The sequence below is a fragment of the Protobothrops mucrosquamatus genome, unplaced genomic scaffold (assembly GCF_001527695.2).
Source record: "Protobothrops mucrosquamatus isolate PMUCROS unplaced genomic scaffold, P.Mucros_1.0 scaffold378, whole genome shotgun sequence".
NCBI classification, from domain to species: domain Eukaryota; kingdom Metazoa; phylum Chordata; class Lepidosauria; order Squamata; family Viperidae; genus Protobothrops; species Protobothrops mucrosquamatus.
This window is the reverse complement of record NW_015386710.1, coordinates 1,321,590-1,340,620: the sequence shown is the minus strand read 5'-3', so window position 1 is coordinate 1,340,620 and position 19,031 is coordinate 1,321,590. Positions and strand designations below refer to the sequence as shown.

The window sequence follows — 19,031 nt, the reverse complement described above, 5'->3', positions numbered from 1 at the left end:
ATAATAATAATAATAATAATAATAGTAAAGTTGGAAGGGACCTTGAAGGTCATCTAGTCCAACCCCCTGCTCAGGCAGGAAACCCTATACCATTTCGGACAAATGGCTGTCCAGTCTCTTCTTAAAAACTTCCAGTGTTGGAGCATTCACCGCTTCTGGAGGCAGGTTGTTCCACTGGTTAATTGTTCTCACTGTCAGTTGAGGGATTTGGGAGAGAGAGAGGCAGTTGTCAGATTTTACGGCAATCCGATTGTGAATCACAATGCTCTCCGGGGGCTCGGTTTTGCAGTACGAGCAGCAGCCCACATTTCCAAGATTTGGAAAAGCTGCCCTGAAGACAGAGGATTTGGCCATAAGCAGCACTCTTATTAAACGAGTTCGGCATCTGTCCATTTTGATCCTGGAAAATGCATTGTGCAATATTTTGGAAGGACTTTGCCTGGTGCAAAGTTCCATAGCCCCCACCACCTCAGAAGTATTGAATCACACATCCCATCATTCTCAGTTTAGCGTGAGAGTTGTAGTCCTGTACATCAGGTTGAAAAAGGCGAATGCTTGTTGATGGACTAAGTGAATTGTGTGCCAACAGTTTGCTAAGTTTTGGAAATGAAGAATTTTACTATTGTCTCCCCACCCTGACCCCAACCTCAATTTTGTCTCTTTTAATTCTTGGGACTAGAATGGTTATAAACTAAATATTGTTGCACAGTGGCTGTCCAGATCATATGGCAAATATATTTTTTCCATATGAACCTTGCTAAAAGAACCTAAGATAAGGGTTCAAGTTTTTAGACCAGAAGTCTTTTTCAGACTACATGTTAAATTAAACAAAGAGAGAGAGAAATTGGGGGATTATGTTGGAACCTAAAGTCTAGCTGTGAGGCAAATTCCAACATGTTTTATTCTGCTCCCGTATATGTATGTACATATATAAAATGTTCATATGTGGACTGTCCAGCATGGAGAGAATTTTAGAGAACCTGGCATTTTGTTTTGAGTATTAACTAACTGTGACTTTTGACTTTCTGCTTAAATAAGCAGACATAACTCCCCACATATCTTTGAGTACTGTTTTGAAAGCTGTTTCTCTCAGTTCAAAATCACAATATTGTATATACAAATGGCAATAATAACTTGCAAGTGATTTCCAAGTTTCTGTTTGTGCCCAGCAGTTCAAAAGGTGGAGAGAATTTGTTTGCACTCAGCTGTGACTTAAGCACTGTCCTACTTTCCTCTCTATGGAGCACACTGAGCAGATAGCTGACTCCTTCTCTATTTCATGTTACGGGAGCTACGCCAACTACCTGAGGAAATAAAGAAATATCTACTGTATATGCTTAATAAAATATGTGCGTTACCATACATGTCATCATTGCCTGATCTTACCACTTATGTGAGCTCTTCTGCTTTGCTAAAGTTTCCTAATGCAGCTGGAAGCAACACAGCCACTTTTCTTGTTGAATCAAGCCATTAAGACAGGTCTGAAAGGTTAGACAAAATAAAAAGCTTCATGCAAAAGGGAATGTTAGAATAGATGCCTGACGTGCCCATAATCTCAGGTTCGTCTTAAATTATTTCACTTCAAGCAGAGGTGTGCAACTACCTGGACTAAGTATCATAACTGACTTTTGAATGGCAGGCTAGAATGGTACATGTGGTTGGGATCAAGATGGACCACTAAAATTTTATCTCAGATTTCAAACTAAGTGAAAATAATCATAGTGTAATTACTGTGTAATTACTTATTTAATAATGTTAGAAGAAAAATTATAATCTGACCATAATTTTTGCAATTTCTTTAGTCATAGCCAGGAGCTATAGTAGCCTCACAGCTTCAGTTGTACATTTCAGCCTCGGGGACCGTAGACAGCAGAATGAAGAAGAACTTCACATATTTTCCATAGGACTATTTGAGGAACTATAGCACAAATATGCCATTCAGCTCTTCATATGCCAAACAGAATTAATTCCAGCACCTGTCCTTAGATAAAGATGAAAGAGAACAGATTTATCTGTTCAATAGTCAATTCATTGTTATATTTTAATGTGGGGGATGAAACCAGAAGAGGCTTTTATTTTACAATCATCCTATCTTACATGTGAAATGTCAAGCTGTCTTCTATTTGTTACCCTCTAATGTTTTTCCCAGTTCTTCCCACCTTTTTCTTACCATAATTTATTAGGTAGAGAAATATAACTGCATTACTTTTAAATGTTAGCATTTCATCTTCAAGAACATTTTTCTACTTACATTTGGCCTGAACAATTTATTAAACATTAGATAACTGAATCAAGAATAAACCATTTATAGATAACTCACGCAGGAGTAAATGGGACTATACTTTATGGTAAGTCATGATATATTTTAACAATCATTTACTGAACAATCATTCTAATCTCATTAATGCATTATACTAACCTATTAATCATTTTTACCAGCAAATTTTGATAGCACTGCACAATAAGGGGTTCCATCAATCAATTTCAAAGAGCAGTTGCATAGCAATGATCGATCATTTTGGCACTATAGACAAGCAGAACGTCCCATTTTAGTAGCAAGATCTGGATTATTTAATATGGGTTTGTATGAATCTAGTTTGCTAGTATGTAAACAGCTGTATAAATTCCAGAGAGAGCAAATAAAGGACATCTGTCAGCTGGTGGATGGTTACATGCATGATTATATGAATCTGTCCTTGCTTTTTATTATTCCTCAGCATTTCTATTTCCATAATGTGTGTTACTATTTCAAAAATATGTTCCTTAATTGGATTCATACAGTCAGTTTATTTTAATCATGGTTTATTAACTAGAACACAATATGATTAGACTCAGATAATAAACTATGGTAAGTCATAAATTATCCTCTAACATGACTAATGTTATACAGTTAAATTATCTAAAACTGGATAAGATTATGTCTTAGCGTGATCTACAAACTCAGATAGCATTTTAAAAGAGACATATTAAAGTGACAAAATCCAAATAAATCACTTTATCACTCTCATTCTGCCAAAAAAAATTAAGTGATGCACCCAATCACTAAAAGAATAGCTCTTTTGATTTAATAGTAACGCTTTGACAAGACCTACATCTGCTAGCTGTCGTGCTTTGATTTACTTCAAGCTTCTCTTCTCTTCGGTCTATCTATGGTTATAGCTATTATTACGGTATAGTAGGAATGTCTGTATTTGAAACTGCACTATTTTCATCAAGAAATACCCATCCTTAGAAATTATATGCTCCATCTCGGGATGAATGAGTCAAACTTGCTAGAAAGTGCTACACCTGAAAGTAAAAAATGAAGCCCTGAATATTGATGATGGGGTATTATAAATGGCAGAGCACCCAGTTCCAAACTATTCACCAAAGTTCACCTCTGAATCATAGCAGCCTTATTTCTTGGTTACAAGATGATAGTTTCCATGCACAATTTAAATGGCAATGGAAAGTTTTTGCTAGAGTAAACTTGGGTGCTTGCCAGCTAGATAAAGGAGTGTTTATTAGAAAATGTCACTGCTATTTAGAGCAGCACAAACAGGTTTATAAGTTACTCATGTATTTAAAAAGCAATAATACGTGATCTCAGACTGATTCTCAGACTGTACAATGTGCACCAACAGGCCAACTATTACTCTTTACCTCTTGTAAAAATTCAGTATTTTTAAGATGCTTTGCCCACAGACTTTCTCCACTGGAGACAGAGATCTGCCAGCTCTATAATTGTTAATGAATTCTTCCTATTGAGTGCCTTACTTTCATGGGATTAAAAAAATTTAGGATTTTGTTAATGATTCCCATCATTAGCTCAACAGTGGATCATGGGGCAACAGCCGGAGCCAAATGCTGTCAAGGAGAACACAGCATCTGCAAATTATACAGCATGGTGTTTTGCTTTCTTCACAGACCAGTGAGCCATAGATAAGGAAACATGAATTATTTTTTTTAAAATTGATTCATGTTTTCCTATTTATACCTCATCGGTTAATTTAATTGTTTTTTTTAATTAATCAGATTAGTGGCCACTGAACACTGCATGAGTAGGTGACATGTAAATATGAGTAAATGAACAATAAGAAAATCGTGTTTTTGGTTTGCTAGATATCTCTAACAGATTTAATCATGACCTATATGTATCTCTTACAAAGACGTATGGAGACATCACAAAGGAGATACCATCTGATACCACAAGAATCAGGAGCAGAATTGTAAAGCCATGACATGACTACTTCATTATAACTTTACTTCATAGTCTGGTGCTACACCTCTGTGACGGTCGCTTCTCCATCAATATTTGGGTCAGGCCAATGCTTCAATACAGGCCAATGCCTCATGTGTAGAGATATACACATAAAGGTTTTCATAGATTACCAAGGTTATATTTAAACAGAAGTCTTTGTGTATGGCTCCCCACTTTAGAAAAATGTTGTGTTCTCTTTAACATCACAGCAGAATTTTTCAGAGAAGAACATCTGCTCACTGCTTTTTGTATGGTGAATTATGGAGCCAATGTCAGTACTTTTTCTGTGCTATTGTGGGAAGAAAAGAAAGTATATTTTAATACCTCTGAGATGAATACATGTATTGTCGGTAGATAGATTATTTATTCATTAACATGTTTATATTGTTTCTCAGTTAATCCCAAAGCAAAGAGAATGCTTAATAGAAAGTTGCTATAAACTGTACATTTGATAGGAATGTAACTTCCTTTCCTAATCTGGTACCTCCTCTTCCATGGATGCTGAATCTTTTTAGCTGCTAGGATGTAGAAAGTTTTACTCCAGTGCATCTGAGGACGGCTTAACAGTACCATTTGTGGATGGTGGCTGTGCAAAATTGTGGGATATAAATCCTTTCTGTCACAGCTGTGCAAAATTGTGGGATATAAATTCTTTCTGTCACATAACTCAAAATAAGTACCCTTATATTCCCAGCAACAGTTTATATATTGTGTTAGGGAATGAAGAACTTTGCAAGTTCCTTCTTGCATAGCTCCTTCTAAGCAAATATAAATGTGTACCCTCTGGAAACACCACCAGCAGACACTTGTAATCTAGCAATGAGTAAGAAACTGAATTTATTTCTGCTGCATGAGGTGCAATTGGCAGTGGGAAGGTGGCTCTGCTAAGTGAAACTGATTGGGGTCTTTTCATAGGCAAAATACTTTAACTCATGCTGGCTTTCTCTCTGGACTTGGCTGGGGGAAATGAAAGGGCGATTATGCAGGCTGTTAAACTAGCCTAGCTGTTGGAGGTGGGGGTGGGAGTTGGGCAGCAAGCATCTACTATGATCTTCCTAAGCCTTTCCTGAGTTGCAGAAAACAGACAGGTTTGGAAAGTGAATTTTATGTAGGAGGATGTGCCTTTTATCAGTTTAGAGGGAGTTAAATGTAGAGCTGAGCTTTCTCTTTTCACTCTGAAGCTCAAAGACTGAGAAAAGAGGATAAACCTGAAGAGAAATCAATTCTTAATCATTATTGGCCAAAAGAGAGTCATGAATGTTCTTACAGAAAGCTTGATTGTACTTCTAATGACTATTTGGTCTTCTTCACGTTCTCCAAACTTTTCCAGAAACTTTTCCAACCAACAAGCCTAAGCTTGACAAAGATTTTTTCTGTCAAGATGGTTAATGACTTCAGTTTTTCGTTGAATTATCTTCTGAACTGGAGCAGAGCACTACATAATTCTTCTTGATTAACCTATGTTGTAGCTTAGTTTTTTGTTCCCTCTCTTCAAACCATAAACTATTGATCTTAGAAGAGGTTAGTAGTTTTATGGCAAGCAAGTAAAGCAGCAAATAAATAAGGCTGCCTGCTCTGGGAGGGGAAACCCAGAATTCCCCAACTACAGCACAATCTACTCATATTCAGTAGAACAATTAGTAGTTGATTTTCTTGCTGGTAGAAGATGCTGTGTGAGAGAAGAAACCCTCCCAATTTAAATTGTGTGAAGGCAGCAACTCTGAGCTTGTTCCTGACCCGTAGTAAAGCCCAATTTATGCCCAGTTAGGAGTAAAAAATACTAATGTGATTGTGAACTCAAATCCTATGTTTTACATGTAGTTGACAGATGCAACTGGAAGTATTAAAAAACTCAAATCTTTTCTGTTTACTCCTCCCTCTTACCTTCCCACCGATTGATCCTCATGTATCCTTTCTGTATACTAGGACTCTTACCTGAATTGGCATTGGGTTTTTTTTCATCTCAATCCAGCATCACAATGCCCCTTTGTAATATTTTCCAATAGCTACACTTTGCTTCCTGTTATAAAATCTGTGCAAGAACTCACCCACTGAAAATACTCCATTTATTTTTAACATTCTCCTCTCCTCTCTTTTGTTGTGTTTAAATGTTTCTGCTAAAATCTCATTTTAAATTGAAGATTTAAATTCTTTACCCTACCCTCTTTATACTAGTCTGTGACTGTAATACATATTTGCTTTGATATTAAAGTATGAGAAACAAAAAACAGTACTTACTGGGTTAGTACTTACAGTAACACATATCTTTTCCCTTTTCAGTATGGTCTTCACAAACCTCATACATTTTGAGTCATTTTGCACTTTCCTGTTTTCCCAAGGTAATATTTAAAATTTACTTATAGACAGCAGTGAATGAAATGATAGTGTGTGGTATAGTGTACAACACCCATCTGTTTGTGACAGAATATATGACTGAATCTACAGAGAATAAATCTGAATGTTTTAGTTCTTTGAAAATTAGCATCCAAGCTATGCTGCAGCATAACAAGAGAATTGGCATCTTTGCTCTAAATAACTTGATGGCAGTTGAAAAAATTATGGCTATTACATCTGGCAAAATTCATTGCAGTATTCAGAGCTTTCAGGTAGGGACTGAAATGCTGTGAGGTTGATATTTCCACCTTATAAAAGTCTGGAAGATTCCCAAGTTTTTAAACCTTAGGCTGTTTTGTTTGAGTGCCATTAATTTTCCACTTATGATTTAAATACATTGAGTGTAATTCAAGGTTTTTTTTTAAAGGAGCCATGCGCTGTATGCTTTGTTGTGTGCTTAACATACTTCATTGCTTTATATTCGATGAAGATTGTATAAGGATTTGCCATTTAAAAAACTGGCTAAAACTAGTTGTTTGGGGTGAGTCTTTATTTCAGGCCATCCTCTACTGTAGATTTACCTCTGTGGAAAAAAAGGTAAAGCCAAGAGGTCTGTTGGGTTTTTCAGCTCATGCTTGGTCTTTTATAGAATGTAAAGAGTCTTCGATTTGTACCTACAAAATGACGAGCTTAAGGCCCTGAACCATCACAATAAGAGTCCTAATTTACAGAGCCCTTTTTATCCTTAAACATTTATTTACCATCCTATCTGTTCCTTGAAGGAGAGTCTTCACCCCAGTGAAGTTTGTTATCATCTGCGGTGTTAGAAAGAACATATGATAACACATAGTATTTATGTCATGTTTACCCATGAAAAAGTTGCTTAGGGCCACCTCTTTCCAGTTACATCTGCCCAGCCCACCAGAGCAGGAAGGCGATGTAAGTTACGGGTCCCATCTAATATGAAGGTACACCTAGTGGGACCAAGGAAGTGGACCTTCTCTGGTGGTTTCCACTCTTTGGAATATCATTCTGCTGGAGATAAGATTGGCCCCATTTTGTTACTTTCCCAAAAAGCCCTAAAGATGTAGTTTTGTCAGCAGGTTTGGCTGGGGTGAGTGTTTCATAGGTTTTTACACTGTGATATTTTAATATTGTAAGTCCCATCCACCAACCCCTGAATCACTGTGTGTGAGTTGGATGGCCATATCATTTTTTTTAATAAGTAAATGTGTTACTGGAGTATCCTTTTTCTCTAGCTGCTTGTCACAAAATTCTTCATTCTAAGCGCCTGGTGTGAAGTGGAGGTAGTACATTTTTTATTATCAGATTGATTCACTGATTACTCCATGAAGGTAGCTAAATTTAGTTCAGTAGCAATCCCGGTTAGGAAGAATTAATTTTGAATGAGGCTTTATGATTGCCTAGCCACCATATGTGATTTTCTTTCTTTCATCTGTGGTTATTAATAATGCATACATTGATACTGAGTTATGTTAGGTATGAGTCAGTTGCTTGCTAATGTTCAACCAAAACACAATGTTAGGGAAGTAGACAAATACTAATCTCAGTGTAAGCCCTGTGCCAGCAACTGTACATGTTCACAATAGTATAGATCCAGGTTGATTTTTTCCCCCCTCATTTTCACTAAAGAGAATAAAACCAGTTTTTCTGCTTACTATTATATCACAGCAGGAAGAGAAGTGATAAAAACATAGACTAGAAAGTTACCTCTAGTTCAACCAACGGATCCCTAAAGCAAGAACCATTAAACAAACATGCAAGCACTCTGTTAATTCTAAAGTGTTGAACTTTTTTTGAAGATTGTTCAGAACTAAATCTAGTTTATTAAAATAGCAAATTTGTATATTTTTCCTGCTCTCTTCTTACATACTCTGTTTATCTTTCAGAGACAGGTACTATGATAATGCATAATGCAAGAATATCTACTCTTGGATCTAATCAACTTTAAAATTGTTACAAATATATAATAACTGCTGGGGAATGATTGATTGTAGTTATACAATGGTGTAGTGCAGATAAATTAGATCTTTCAGTTAAATTTCTATTTTTTGTTGCTGATTAATGTTCAGGCTATGTAACAGCCTGCATTCTTCTTTAGCTGTGTTCTCCTTTCTAGAATAAAATCAAGTCTTTAGCTTTTCTGGAGTTTTGAAAAGAAGTTATTAGTGTTGTGAATAATGGTGCTAATATCTTAAATGCTTGGCTATTCCAAAGGGAAAAAAAAGCAAACTATTTTGTCCCAAAGAGGCAATCATTTGAAAAGAATGGTATGACATGATTTTCTTGAAGTATGTTACTAAGTGTTGACAGTTTCTACTGTTATTTAATGTTGCAGTATTCATATTATGGAGTATCCAAGAACTACAAATCAGTCAAGAAATAATTGAGAAGATTTCAGCTGCTTCCCAATGTAAGTACTGTATTTCATTTGTATACAGAAGTTATTCACAACTATCCTTTCCACTGCAGATTCATACATACTTATTTTTCCCTATTATTGCAAACTGTTCCTTCTCTTTTGCAACTGCTTCTTAAATTACCTATTTTGGGTTCCATCAATATACAGTAGGGCTGTGCAGTACTTTTAGCTTGTCCTGTGGGCCACTTGTATCAGTTCCTTAAGACAGTCCTGTGGGCCACTTGTATCAGTTCCTTAAAGCAACAGATCCAGGGGAAAAAGCAGTCACTTTAAAGAGCACCAGACATATTCCTGAACACTCTAAAATGTTGTCCAGCTCCAATACATATTGGTAAGTAGAATGTGATCAATCAGGTCAATTTCTAGGACATTAAATATGTCCTTTCGTGGGCAAGAGTGACTTATTTTTTTACAATCCTGGAGAGATAATGATGTGTTGTGCAGAAGAGATTATATCTGTTCATATTTTCATTTCTTTATTTTATTTATCCAATTTATATGACCATCCATCTAGACAAGATGGGTGCCATACAAGTCAAATAAATAAATAAATCTAGCCAAAAAAACCCTAGGCAGGAAACAAAATTAAAAAAGGTATTCTTTTCTAAAATAAACCAAATAAAGCTATATTGATACTCAGTAAAACCACAAAACTACCATTCATTTTATCTATAGCAGAGTCCCCTTAAAAACATCCTGACCTTAATGTCTGCGGGATGAACTAAAATGTAACAGCCTTGTGAAAGGTCAATAAAGTAGAATTGTATTTAGAGGGAGAAGCTGTTCCATAGAGCAGGCGCCATAATAGAGAAGGAATATTTCCTGGCACCCGTTAGGCGACATTGTTTTGCCTATGGTATCCAGAACATGTCCACTCTGTAAAATCTGGTGGGATGGATAGAAACAGTGGAAACAGGTGACCTCGTCCTATGCCATTAGGGCTTTAAAGATAAAGGCCAGCATCTTGCATTACACCCATCAGCCTACTGGGAGTCAATGAAACTGACACAGCAACAGTATTACATAGATGTAGCATGGTGTGCCTAAAACTGCAGGTGCTGCTATATTCTGGACCAGATGAAGCTTTTGTTAGAGCACAATTATAACTTTTTTTGGTCTGAGCCTTCTAAATACGGATAAATCTGAAAAATCAAAGATTAGAATAATGATCGCTTAGTGTAACAATGAAAGCATTATGTCAAGGAAGACTGCCTTGGCCACTGATATTTCTATTTGCTATGCAGTTTCGTTTTATATAAAAAAAAAGATTTGAAAAAACCTTTTCTGTTAAAGTTATGAAGTCTGCAATGACGAAAACCAATTCCTCCAGTGCATATTTGTGCTTTGCGTGTTTTCATGGGCCCCTCCCTCTAAAAAGGACAATCTTATGTTCATCTCTTTAAAAAACATGAAATTTCTATCTTGAGGCATAAGTCTTTGGAGCAGCAAATAATTAATTTGCAAGCGAGTTTGTTCTTGTTTGGGTAAAACAAGGACATTGTCTCAGGAAAACCTGATGCTTGTATGAAGCTTGTATCAACCAAAGCTCATATATCTGATCTGAAGATTATAAAAGGATTGCAGTATAACAAGAGAACTTCATAACTACAGATCTCTCAGACCCAGAGCTAAAAACAACCAGTAAACATCTTAAATCCAGAAAGGCTTTACAACAACAATTATAAATGCCTTTTAAAAAGCTGAGAGGTGGGGTGCGTGGAGAGACTTCCTTTGTATTAAACAATAATATGGCTTGATTTGGTTTGGAATAACCGTACTGCATAAATCTATTCCTTACAGTTTGTAGCTTTTATTAATGCTTAAAGTGATATTGAAACTCAACTGGTTGTGACTTTACTTAATAAAGCATGACTTAGTGTGGTGTATATTGGGTACATGAGGAAAAACCGGTTAAGCGCCTAAAGGAATAACATCTTGTGTCTAGTTAGAAACAGCTGCTGTTCTCAGAATAACAAACTTTTCTGGCTGAATATCTAAAATGCAGTAACATTCAACCACAAGAATTATATGTAAAATCTCCATGTCCTTTAGACTAGGCTTTTCAGATGTTTTTAACTCTGATTCCACAACTTCCATGGGATATGCTCTGGGTCAGAACTCAGAAGCATCTAGGAGGTATTGGGTTCGTTATCACGTTTTAGAACCTCAGCCTGGAAGTTGCAGACTGTCTGGAATCCATTTTTAACTACATTGTTCAGTCTTTTCTTAACTGGTACTCTCCAGGTTAGCTAGAGGCTGAGGTGGAATTGGGGATCGGGGAAAGGCTGGATGATACTAGAATACCTAACATTTTCAGGATTTTTAATTGTGATGATTAGGAGAGATAAGGGGAAAACTAGCTGGGATTTATTTATTCATTGACGACATGAGTGAGGCCACCCAATTCATAATTTATGAGTCTGGTTGGCATACATCAATAAAAATAAAAAACAGTCAAAATTGAACAAAAGAATAATTTATATAATCAAAATAGCCAACTACAACCATACACATACAACTCAGACTAGCCATAAAAACACTCTTCCAGCAGGAGAAGCTCAATTGGCATCCTGGTCTGATGCATAGGATAGAATAGAAATAATAGAAATAGAAATAATAGAAATAGAACAGAACAGAATAGAATAGAACAGAACAGAGCCTTGGAGGTCTCCTAGTCCAATGTCCTGCTCAAGCAGCAGATACTATACCAGTGATGGCGAACCTTTTAGAGACCGAGTGGCCAAAAACTGCTCTGCTGCCCGGCCCTGCCCCGCTCTGCCCTGCCCCACCCCCACTCTGCCCAAACCCCGCCCGCCCACAGGGCCACCCACTGCCTCCACGGCCCTCCACAGCAGATCGCCCAGGTGGCCCTGCAGTGCCATGGTGGCCATGCCCTCCGGCCACGCCCCGCATCATCTGTGCGTGATGGGGCATGAGGGCAGTCCCTGCTGCCCAGCTGCCATGTCCTTGGCTGCGCTGCTCCACGCCCGTGGGCAACTCTCCTCGGGGGGGTTGCTGGTGAGTGAGGAGGGGGCCGCGGGGGAGGCGGGACTGGGGCAACGGTGCATGTGCCCACAGAGAGGCCTCTGAGTGCCACCTCTGGCACACGTGCCATAGGTTCGCCACCACTGTACTATACTATTTCAGACAAGTGGCTGTCCAGTCTTTTCTTAAAACCTCCAGTGATGAAACACCCATAACGTCTGAAGGCAAGCTGTTCCACTGGTTAATTGTTCTCACCATTAGGAAGTTTCTCCTTAATTGCAGGTTGCATCTCTCCTTGATTAGTTTCCATCCATTGTTTTTTGTCTTGCCTTCTGGTGCTTTGAGGGCAGGTCTAGTAAGAGTTGATTAGGACTGCACAAACCTTGGGGAAGCTTCTTCCAAAGGAGAAGCAAAGCAACAAAGAAATGTCTCCTAGATCCAATTAGATGTTATTGCTCCAGAAAGGGAGCCTGGAACATGTCCCCTACACCATCTACTGGAACAGATGATGTAACAAGGGTCCAAAACACTAAAGATAACATTATATTGTCATTTAATAATGCTTAGCAAGCAATCTTATAAACCTATCTACTAGATCAGTGGTTCTTAATCTTTTTGAATGAATCGCCCCCTTGAGCCAATGAAGTTGTCATCGCCCCCCTCCCCCAACATAACCTCTCAATCACAACATAGGAAATAATTCTTCAATTTATGCAAACACTTTTTTTGTTTTCTTTAAAATTGTCATCAGGACATAACGATGCAAATAATTAATTTCCAGTCTTTTTCCCATATCTCCCATATTCTGGCCAATGGCGCGCCACTGTATGGGTAGAGGCTGCTGCGCAACACGCATGAAGATAAGCGATGAGTCTTCACATATGTACGGTGTTCTGTACTGAAGCTAGCTAGAGGAACATTTGAAAACACAATTCAATCCACTAATAGCGAGCGATCTGATGTTTTTGTATGACAGATATACAGCGATTCACTGTACGAAAAAGTCTCAAAAGTGTCCCCAAAACTTCTTGCTCCATCACCCCCATATCGCCCCCTTTGCGTTCCTTTGCCCCCGCGTCGCTCCTTTTCGTTCCATTGCCCCCCTGAAAAATTAAATCGCCCCCTGGGGGGCGATATCGCCCAGGGTAAGAATCACTGTACTAGATTAACCTAGAACAATTATAATTATATTTTAGATAGTAAATGTAGCTATGCTGGATTTCCTCTTCTTTCCCTTGCTATTTATAATAAAAAAGCTATTCATAGTAACTTTTGTCTTTAGTGTGTGCATTTATTTTTCTCCACCAATCCCATTCATAACCCCAACACAACAAAACAGTTCAAATTGTTATTGTTAAAGGTTATGAGAAAATGCCTCTTTTTTCAGTAATGAATTGCTCTGCTCCAGTCGATATCTTATTTCTGTTGGATGGATCCTATAGCATTGGCAAAGGAAGCTTTGAAAGATCAAAACATCTGACAATCAAGCTTTGTGATGCATTGGACATCAGTCCAGAAAAGGTAAGTATACTCATATATTCCACACAATACTAATAGCACTGCAATAAAAACTAACCTAGGGATCTGTGGGTAAGAAATCTGGAATTTAAAGAACAGTTCTGTCTCTGAAATGTTTCATTCCTTCTGTTTCTATTTTATTATATTGGGAGAGGAATGGTATTTTTATACTGTTCTCTATTTAGGTAGGTGGGGCATATATTTTTTTTAAAAAAATAAAATTATTGTTAATTTTTATTGCATTTGTTAATGCCACCCGACTACAGAAGCTTCTGGATCACCTTAATAATATAAATGTGGGCTAGTTGGTACTCTCCGAACTTGGCTGTTTTCTTGCAGAAATTTCATTACCTAACTATGTAACATCATCAGTGCTAGGAGGGAGTAGGTTTATATACAAGTAGCTTGGCTTGTCAGTGCTGGTGGAAGTATTCTTGGTTTCTTGATTAGGCTGCTATTTACTGTTTGATTGTTTGGTACTTTCTTGATTGAGGTATTGTTTACTGCTTGATTGCTGGTCTAATTAAATTTTGGTGTCAATCTCTGCTTATTAGAAGTGTCGATTTCTGACAAATCAGTGTTGTGGTCTTTTAGCTTTTAATTTTTTGCTTATCTGTTTTGAATGGTATGTAGATGTTGGTAGCTGATTTGTCTGAATGGCGGGCTTCCAGGAATCCTCTAGCATTTGGGGCTTTAACTTGCTCCAGAATGCTCACAGTTTTCCAGTTGAAACTTTGATTAAATCTCCTAATTTGTTGTGCAATTAAGGAGTTTTCAACATGTCTTCTGACTGCTAGTTGGTATTCTTGGATGTGTTCTTACACAGCTTCTATTGTGAGAGTTTGGGTTGTTTCTTTGATAGTGGAACATTTAATTAGTATGAGTGGTTTTACTGTATAATAGACTTGTGTTTCTAATTTGCCATCATTGCTTCTGCTGATGAGAATATCCAGGAAGGCTAGTGTGTTGTTATTTTCTTCTTCTGTTGTGAATGTTATTCCTTTGAAAGTGTTGCTGATAGTTTCACATGCCTTCTAACTAGAAGGAAAGGAAAATACCAGAAGGAGAGGAAATTCTAAAGAAGAGAAGAAATTTAAATTATTTCTAAGTTTCCATAGCTTGGCATGAACTTTATCTTACCCTTTCAGGTTAGAGTTGGAGCAATACAATTCAGCAACACTCCTCGCTTGGAATTCTCACTGGATGCATATTTCACCAAGCATGAGATAAAAGACCAACTCAAGAAGATTGTGTTCAAGTAAGATAGATTTTGTATTTGGACTCTTGCTCTGGATTATTGAATCATATAATTGCTTTATGTGAGCTCAAAGGTCATGTCCGAGTAATATAAGAAATCACGAATTGTAGCTGAACAGGCATCCATCCTCTGTTTAAAGAAAGTTCTTTCAAAGCAGAATGATATTCTGTTATATCATATGGAATTCTCCCCAAGTTTACTCAACATTTCAAATTATACCAAATGATCAATAAGTCTGTAATTTCTCCTATCAGATTAGCTATCTTTTAATGACCAAAATCATCCTATTAGCTTCTTTGGCTGACACTGGCTATGCTTATTTCTAATACAATACTTTCAGCACAATACCACATGATTTCCACAGTGCATCCTACTTCTCATTCGCCATAAATATTTTCATTTTTCTGATGGACCAGTATTAGCTACTTTTTGCAAATCCCCCAATGATCTCATCATTTTTATATGTTCCTATAATTTCCCATGTTTTTGTTTACTGTGTTATATAAATTAAAAGGAGATATTTTAATTTGTCATGTTGCCAATTTCAACCACAGAATAAAGAATAGCAGAAATTGCATTGAAATTATATGTGTATCTATGATATCTAATTCTATCCTATTCTTTCTCTTTGTCTCAGCCCATGCGAACCATGTGTATCAGTTCAGTAAGGCAATTTTCCAATGGCATGTTATATTAGTTTGTTTATGGTTATATTTAACATGTAAGTATAGAAAAAATATCCTGAGAGCTGTAAATTTAAAATCCAAGAGTTTTCTAATAAATGAATCAGAAAGTGTTTTAGCTCATTTATCTATAAGCAAATCTTTTATATAATATTCTAAGATAATGTCCCAATGTGATGAACTCCAGATATGCTAGGTTGAGAACTAGAATTCTCAAACCAGGTCTTGGTGGAATAAGAATTAAAGATCTTTTCCCCATCCAAATAGATTGGGACTAAACTTCCCAGTTTCTAAGAATTATAGTTCCAATATATTAGTTTGTGGAAGACTGTTGTAAGGTATGGACTTTATCACAGAATGGAACTCTAAACACAACTGTTCAGTGGGTTTAGGTTTTTGGAGGTAGAAAATGATGAAAACTGACAAAATGCAGCTGGCCAGGAAAAGCATGACTGCCATCACAACTTTGTTGATGCATTCCTGACATGGAACTTGAGAATAAGGCTTTCAAAAGAGTTCAAAGACAATTTTGGCAGGAGTTTAGAGTACTAAGAATTACAAGCTGATATAGAGAGAAATGTGTAGATTAAAGCATTAGACACCATAAAGCAAGAGTGTGATCAAATGCCGAATACACCAGGAAATAAAAGGTGGATGGAACTAATTTCATTTTTTTTTTCAAAATAAATAAACATAGGGTTCATTTCTGAGTTATGAGGAAGAACACTTTGTTATAAAAGTGATTTATATATTTTTCCGTAGACTCCAATCAAGGCCAAAGTGCTAGAATATTACTCCAATTTTAATTGCAAACTGCACAGTCTCTGATCATACTCCTATAAGTGATATTGGTGAGCTCTCTTATCTGTTCCTTTATTGATAATCTCTTTTGTATGTGACATTATTTATTATTGTTCTTACCCATTTGTTGGCATCACTCCTGCACTTTATTCATCATACGATATGTTACTGTTCTGGAAAGAATGCATAGCTAACAGACACATGCTAAGAGGAGCAAAGAAAAGTTGACGAGACTATCAAGATTCATGACTATTCCACCATATCCTATTGCAGAATTAATAAAAGAATCCCCTTTGGGATTAGCAAATAGTAGGAACCTGAGATGCTTTCTGACTTTCAGATCAGCATCAAACAACTCACTAGGACAGCTTAAACTTGCCTTTCAAAAGACATAATAGAAGTTTGATTATTTTTTTATGATATTAAATTAATTTTGTCACTATGATCTAGCACAGGATACATACAATTTGCCATGGATATAAAGTGCTTGCAAAAGATCCTAGTATTTTTTTATTATTCATATCCATATGTGTAAAAATGGATCTGCATGATGGAAATCTGGTCCCAAGAACACTGATTTTGGTTCCTCAGGAATCTAGCATTTCCAGTCTTGCCTTCTATTCTTGCCAGTCTAGATCCCTTTTTGTTAAGCAGAACAATACAACGCTTTGTGGCTGCCAAAATGTTCTAATCAGCTGGTACAATTCAAATGGGTTTCTGAGAGCTGCACTTAATTTCTGGGACTCCTAGAACTGACTTTCATTCCCTGTTGAAAAAGAAGTCTGGGGATAAGAAACCCCACCTGCCAGATGAGCATTGGATCTTTAACAGTTGCTGGAAAACAGTCATTCTTTCAAGGAGAGAACCACACAATTCATAAAGTATGGATAATCCTGGTACCCTATGCTTTTTAGCTAAATATATAAATATATCATATTTAAAGGAACAAGGAAAAGTTTTCACCTACAAATCACCATCTGGGATTTTTTTCATCAGGAGTGCAGCTTCATTCATCCAGGAAGTAGTTATTTTTCTGTTATAATAGATATGAACCAAGAGTATCATTGTAAAGTAGGTGTTTTCCCTTTCAGACTAGTCATTGTTTTGGAAATCAAGACAGCTACATTTTTTCCTGCATGTCTCTCCTTGATTCTCATACCTATCCACTCTATTTTTTCCATTATATCTTGAAAAGTCATTAAAACTTAACATTCTATGTCTATGGAGATTCTTAGTCATCCAGGTCATGGTTGTTCCAATGGTACTTTTTCAGAAAGCAACTGGACTTTCTTGTTTTTTATTTGAAGTAGTTTTGCTTCTCATCCAAGAAGCTTCTTCAGCTCTGACTGGAGGGTGGGGAATGGAAGGATTTATATTTCTTGCAGACAGCTGGTCATTTGCATTCTTTTAGAGAGTGGTTCTACGACTACGGGAACCATTTGTGTTTGAGTTTGAGATGCAGACAACACAGACTTGTCCCCAACAGCCTTTGCCTGTCTTCAACAGTGAAGGGACACAGGGCAGAAAACATCCTGCACCATTCAGGTGACCCTGAGGTCACAGACAAACCTCCAAGTGGCCCCAATGACTCTCTAAAAGAATGCAAACGACCAGCTGTCTGCAAGGAATATAAATCCTTCTATTTACCACCATCCAGTCAGAGCTGAAGAAGCTTTTTGGATGATAAGATAGAAAAACAAGAAAGTCCAGTTGCCTCCTGAAAAAGCACCTTTGGTTCATTGCAATTGAAAAGAAGAGCAGGATAAATGGCTATAAGAGACTGTCTGGAAGAAACCATTGTTTTCTCCTGTACTGAGGCCAGAGAATACGCCATGATGCTGTTGGATTTGGAAATAGCTCTTGGTGTCGGCTAAAGCAATGTCTCACTGCCACTTTTCCCACTCTAGTGCCCCCCAGGATCCTTAAACAGTCACTCCCCTTTGGAGGGAACCAGAGGGAGAAGGCTGTCCACTTGTCTTAGTGTTCTCCCTTACATTCATATGATTACATAATTATTTTTCTCATGATATTTAATATTTAATATTTTCCATGTGATAGGAAAAAGGGAATAAATGACATCATGCAACAAATGAAGGGAATCACACAATTTGTTTCTATTGCTATTTGACAGTAGGAAAGGATGTGAAGGAATAAATGGAAACAACTTGAAATCATAGCTTATGAAACATAATTAATAATAGCTGTAATTACATTATAGTTCCTGGTAACCAAGGTTATCAGGGCAGAAAATGTCATTTAAAAACATTAAAATGACAAAAACAGTAAAAAGTGTAAAAGTATAAATAACATATAGAGGCGTATGTGTTATTTATACTGTAAATATATTGGGGGGAAAAGGGCAAAAGTTAATGACAGATACTTCAGATTCAAGATAAATTAACTTTAAAGGGCAGTTTAAATCTTATTTGAAAAGGAATGTGTAAAAAAAAGCACCAAAGGCCAAATATACAGTTACCATGGGTTGCTAATGTATAATGAATGTGGAAGTTGTATTTTCTTTTTTAAATCAAGGCAAACAAAACTATGAATTATGAGAAATATAGATATCAATTCTGGAAACAAAATGGATTTTTGTTTTTACAAATAAATTCAAAATGGCCAACAAGAATGAAAGAATCCTGTCTGAAATTGATTTACAAATGACATCATCTGACAACTATTAAAATCTACTACATCAATAAAAGTTCTATCATCTCTGTTACAGAATTTATATTTATATTTATGTGAATTTACTTCCATGTTCACACA

The 19,031-nt window shown here is 36.8% G+C and overlaps 1 protein-coding gene across 1 annotated transcript in view; it reads left to right on the top strand.

The window, feature by feature from the left end:
* Positions 1-262: 262 nt before the first annotated feature.
* Positions 263-19,031, top strand: part of VWA2 (von Willebrand factor A domain containing 2) — a 30,991-nt gene continuing 12,222 nt past the window's right edge. Inside the window, exons 1-6 of the mRNA XM_015815825.1 lie at positions 263-511; positions 4,102-4,208; positions 8,432-8,490; positions 8,934-9,008; positions 13,390-13,523; positions 14,669-14,778. Coding sequence (XP_015671311.1) covers positions 263-511; positions 4,102-4,208; positions 8,432-8,490; positions 8,934-9,008; positions 13,390-13,523; positions 14,669-14,778 — 734 coding nt within the window. The remainder of the gene's footprint in view (positions 512-4,101; positions 4,209-8,431; positions 8,491-8,933; positions 9,009-13,389; positions 13,524-14,668; positions 14,779-19,031) is intronic.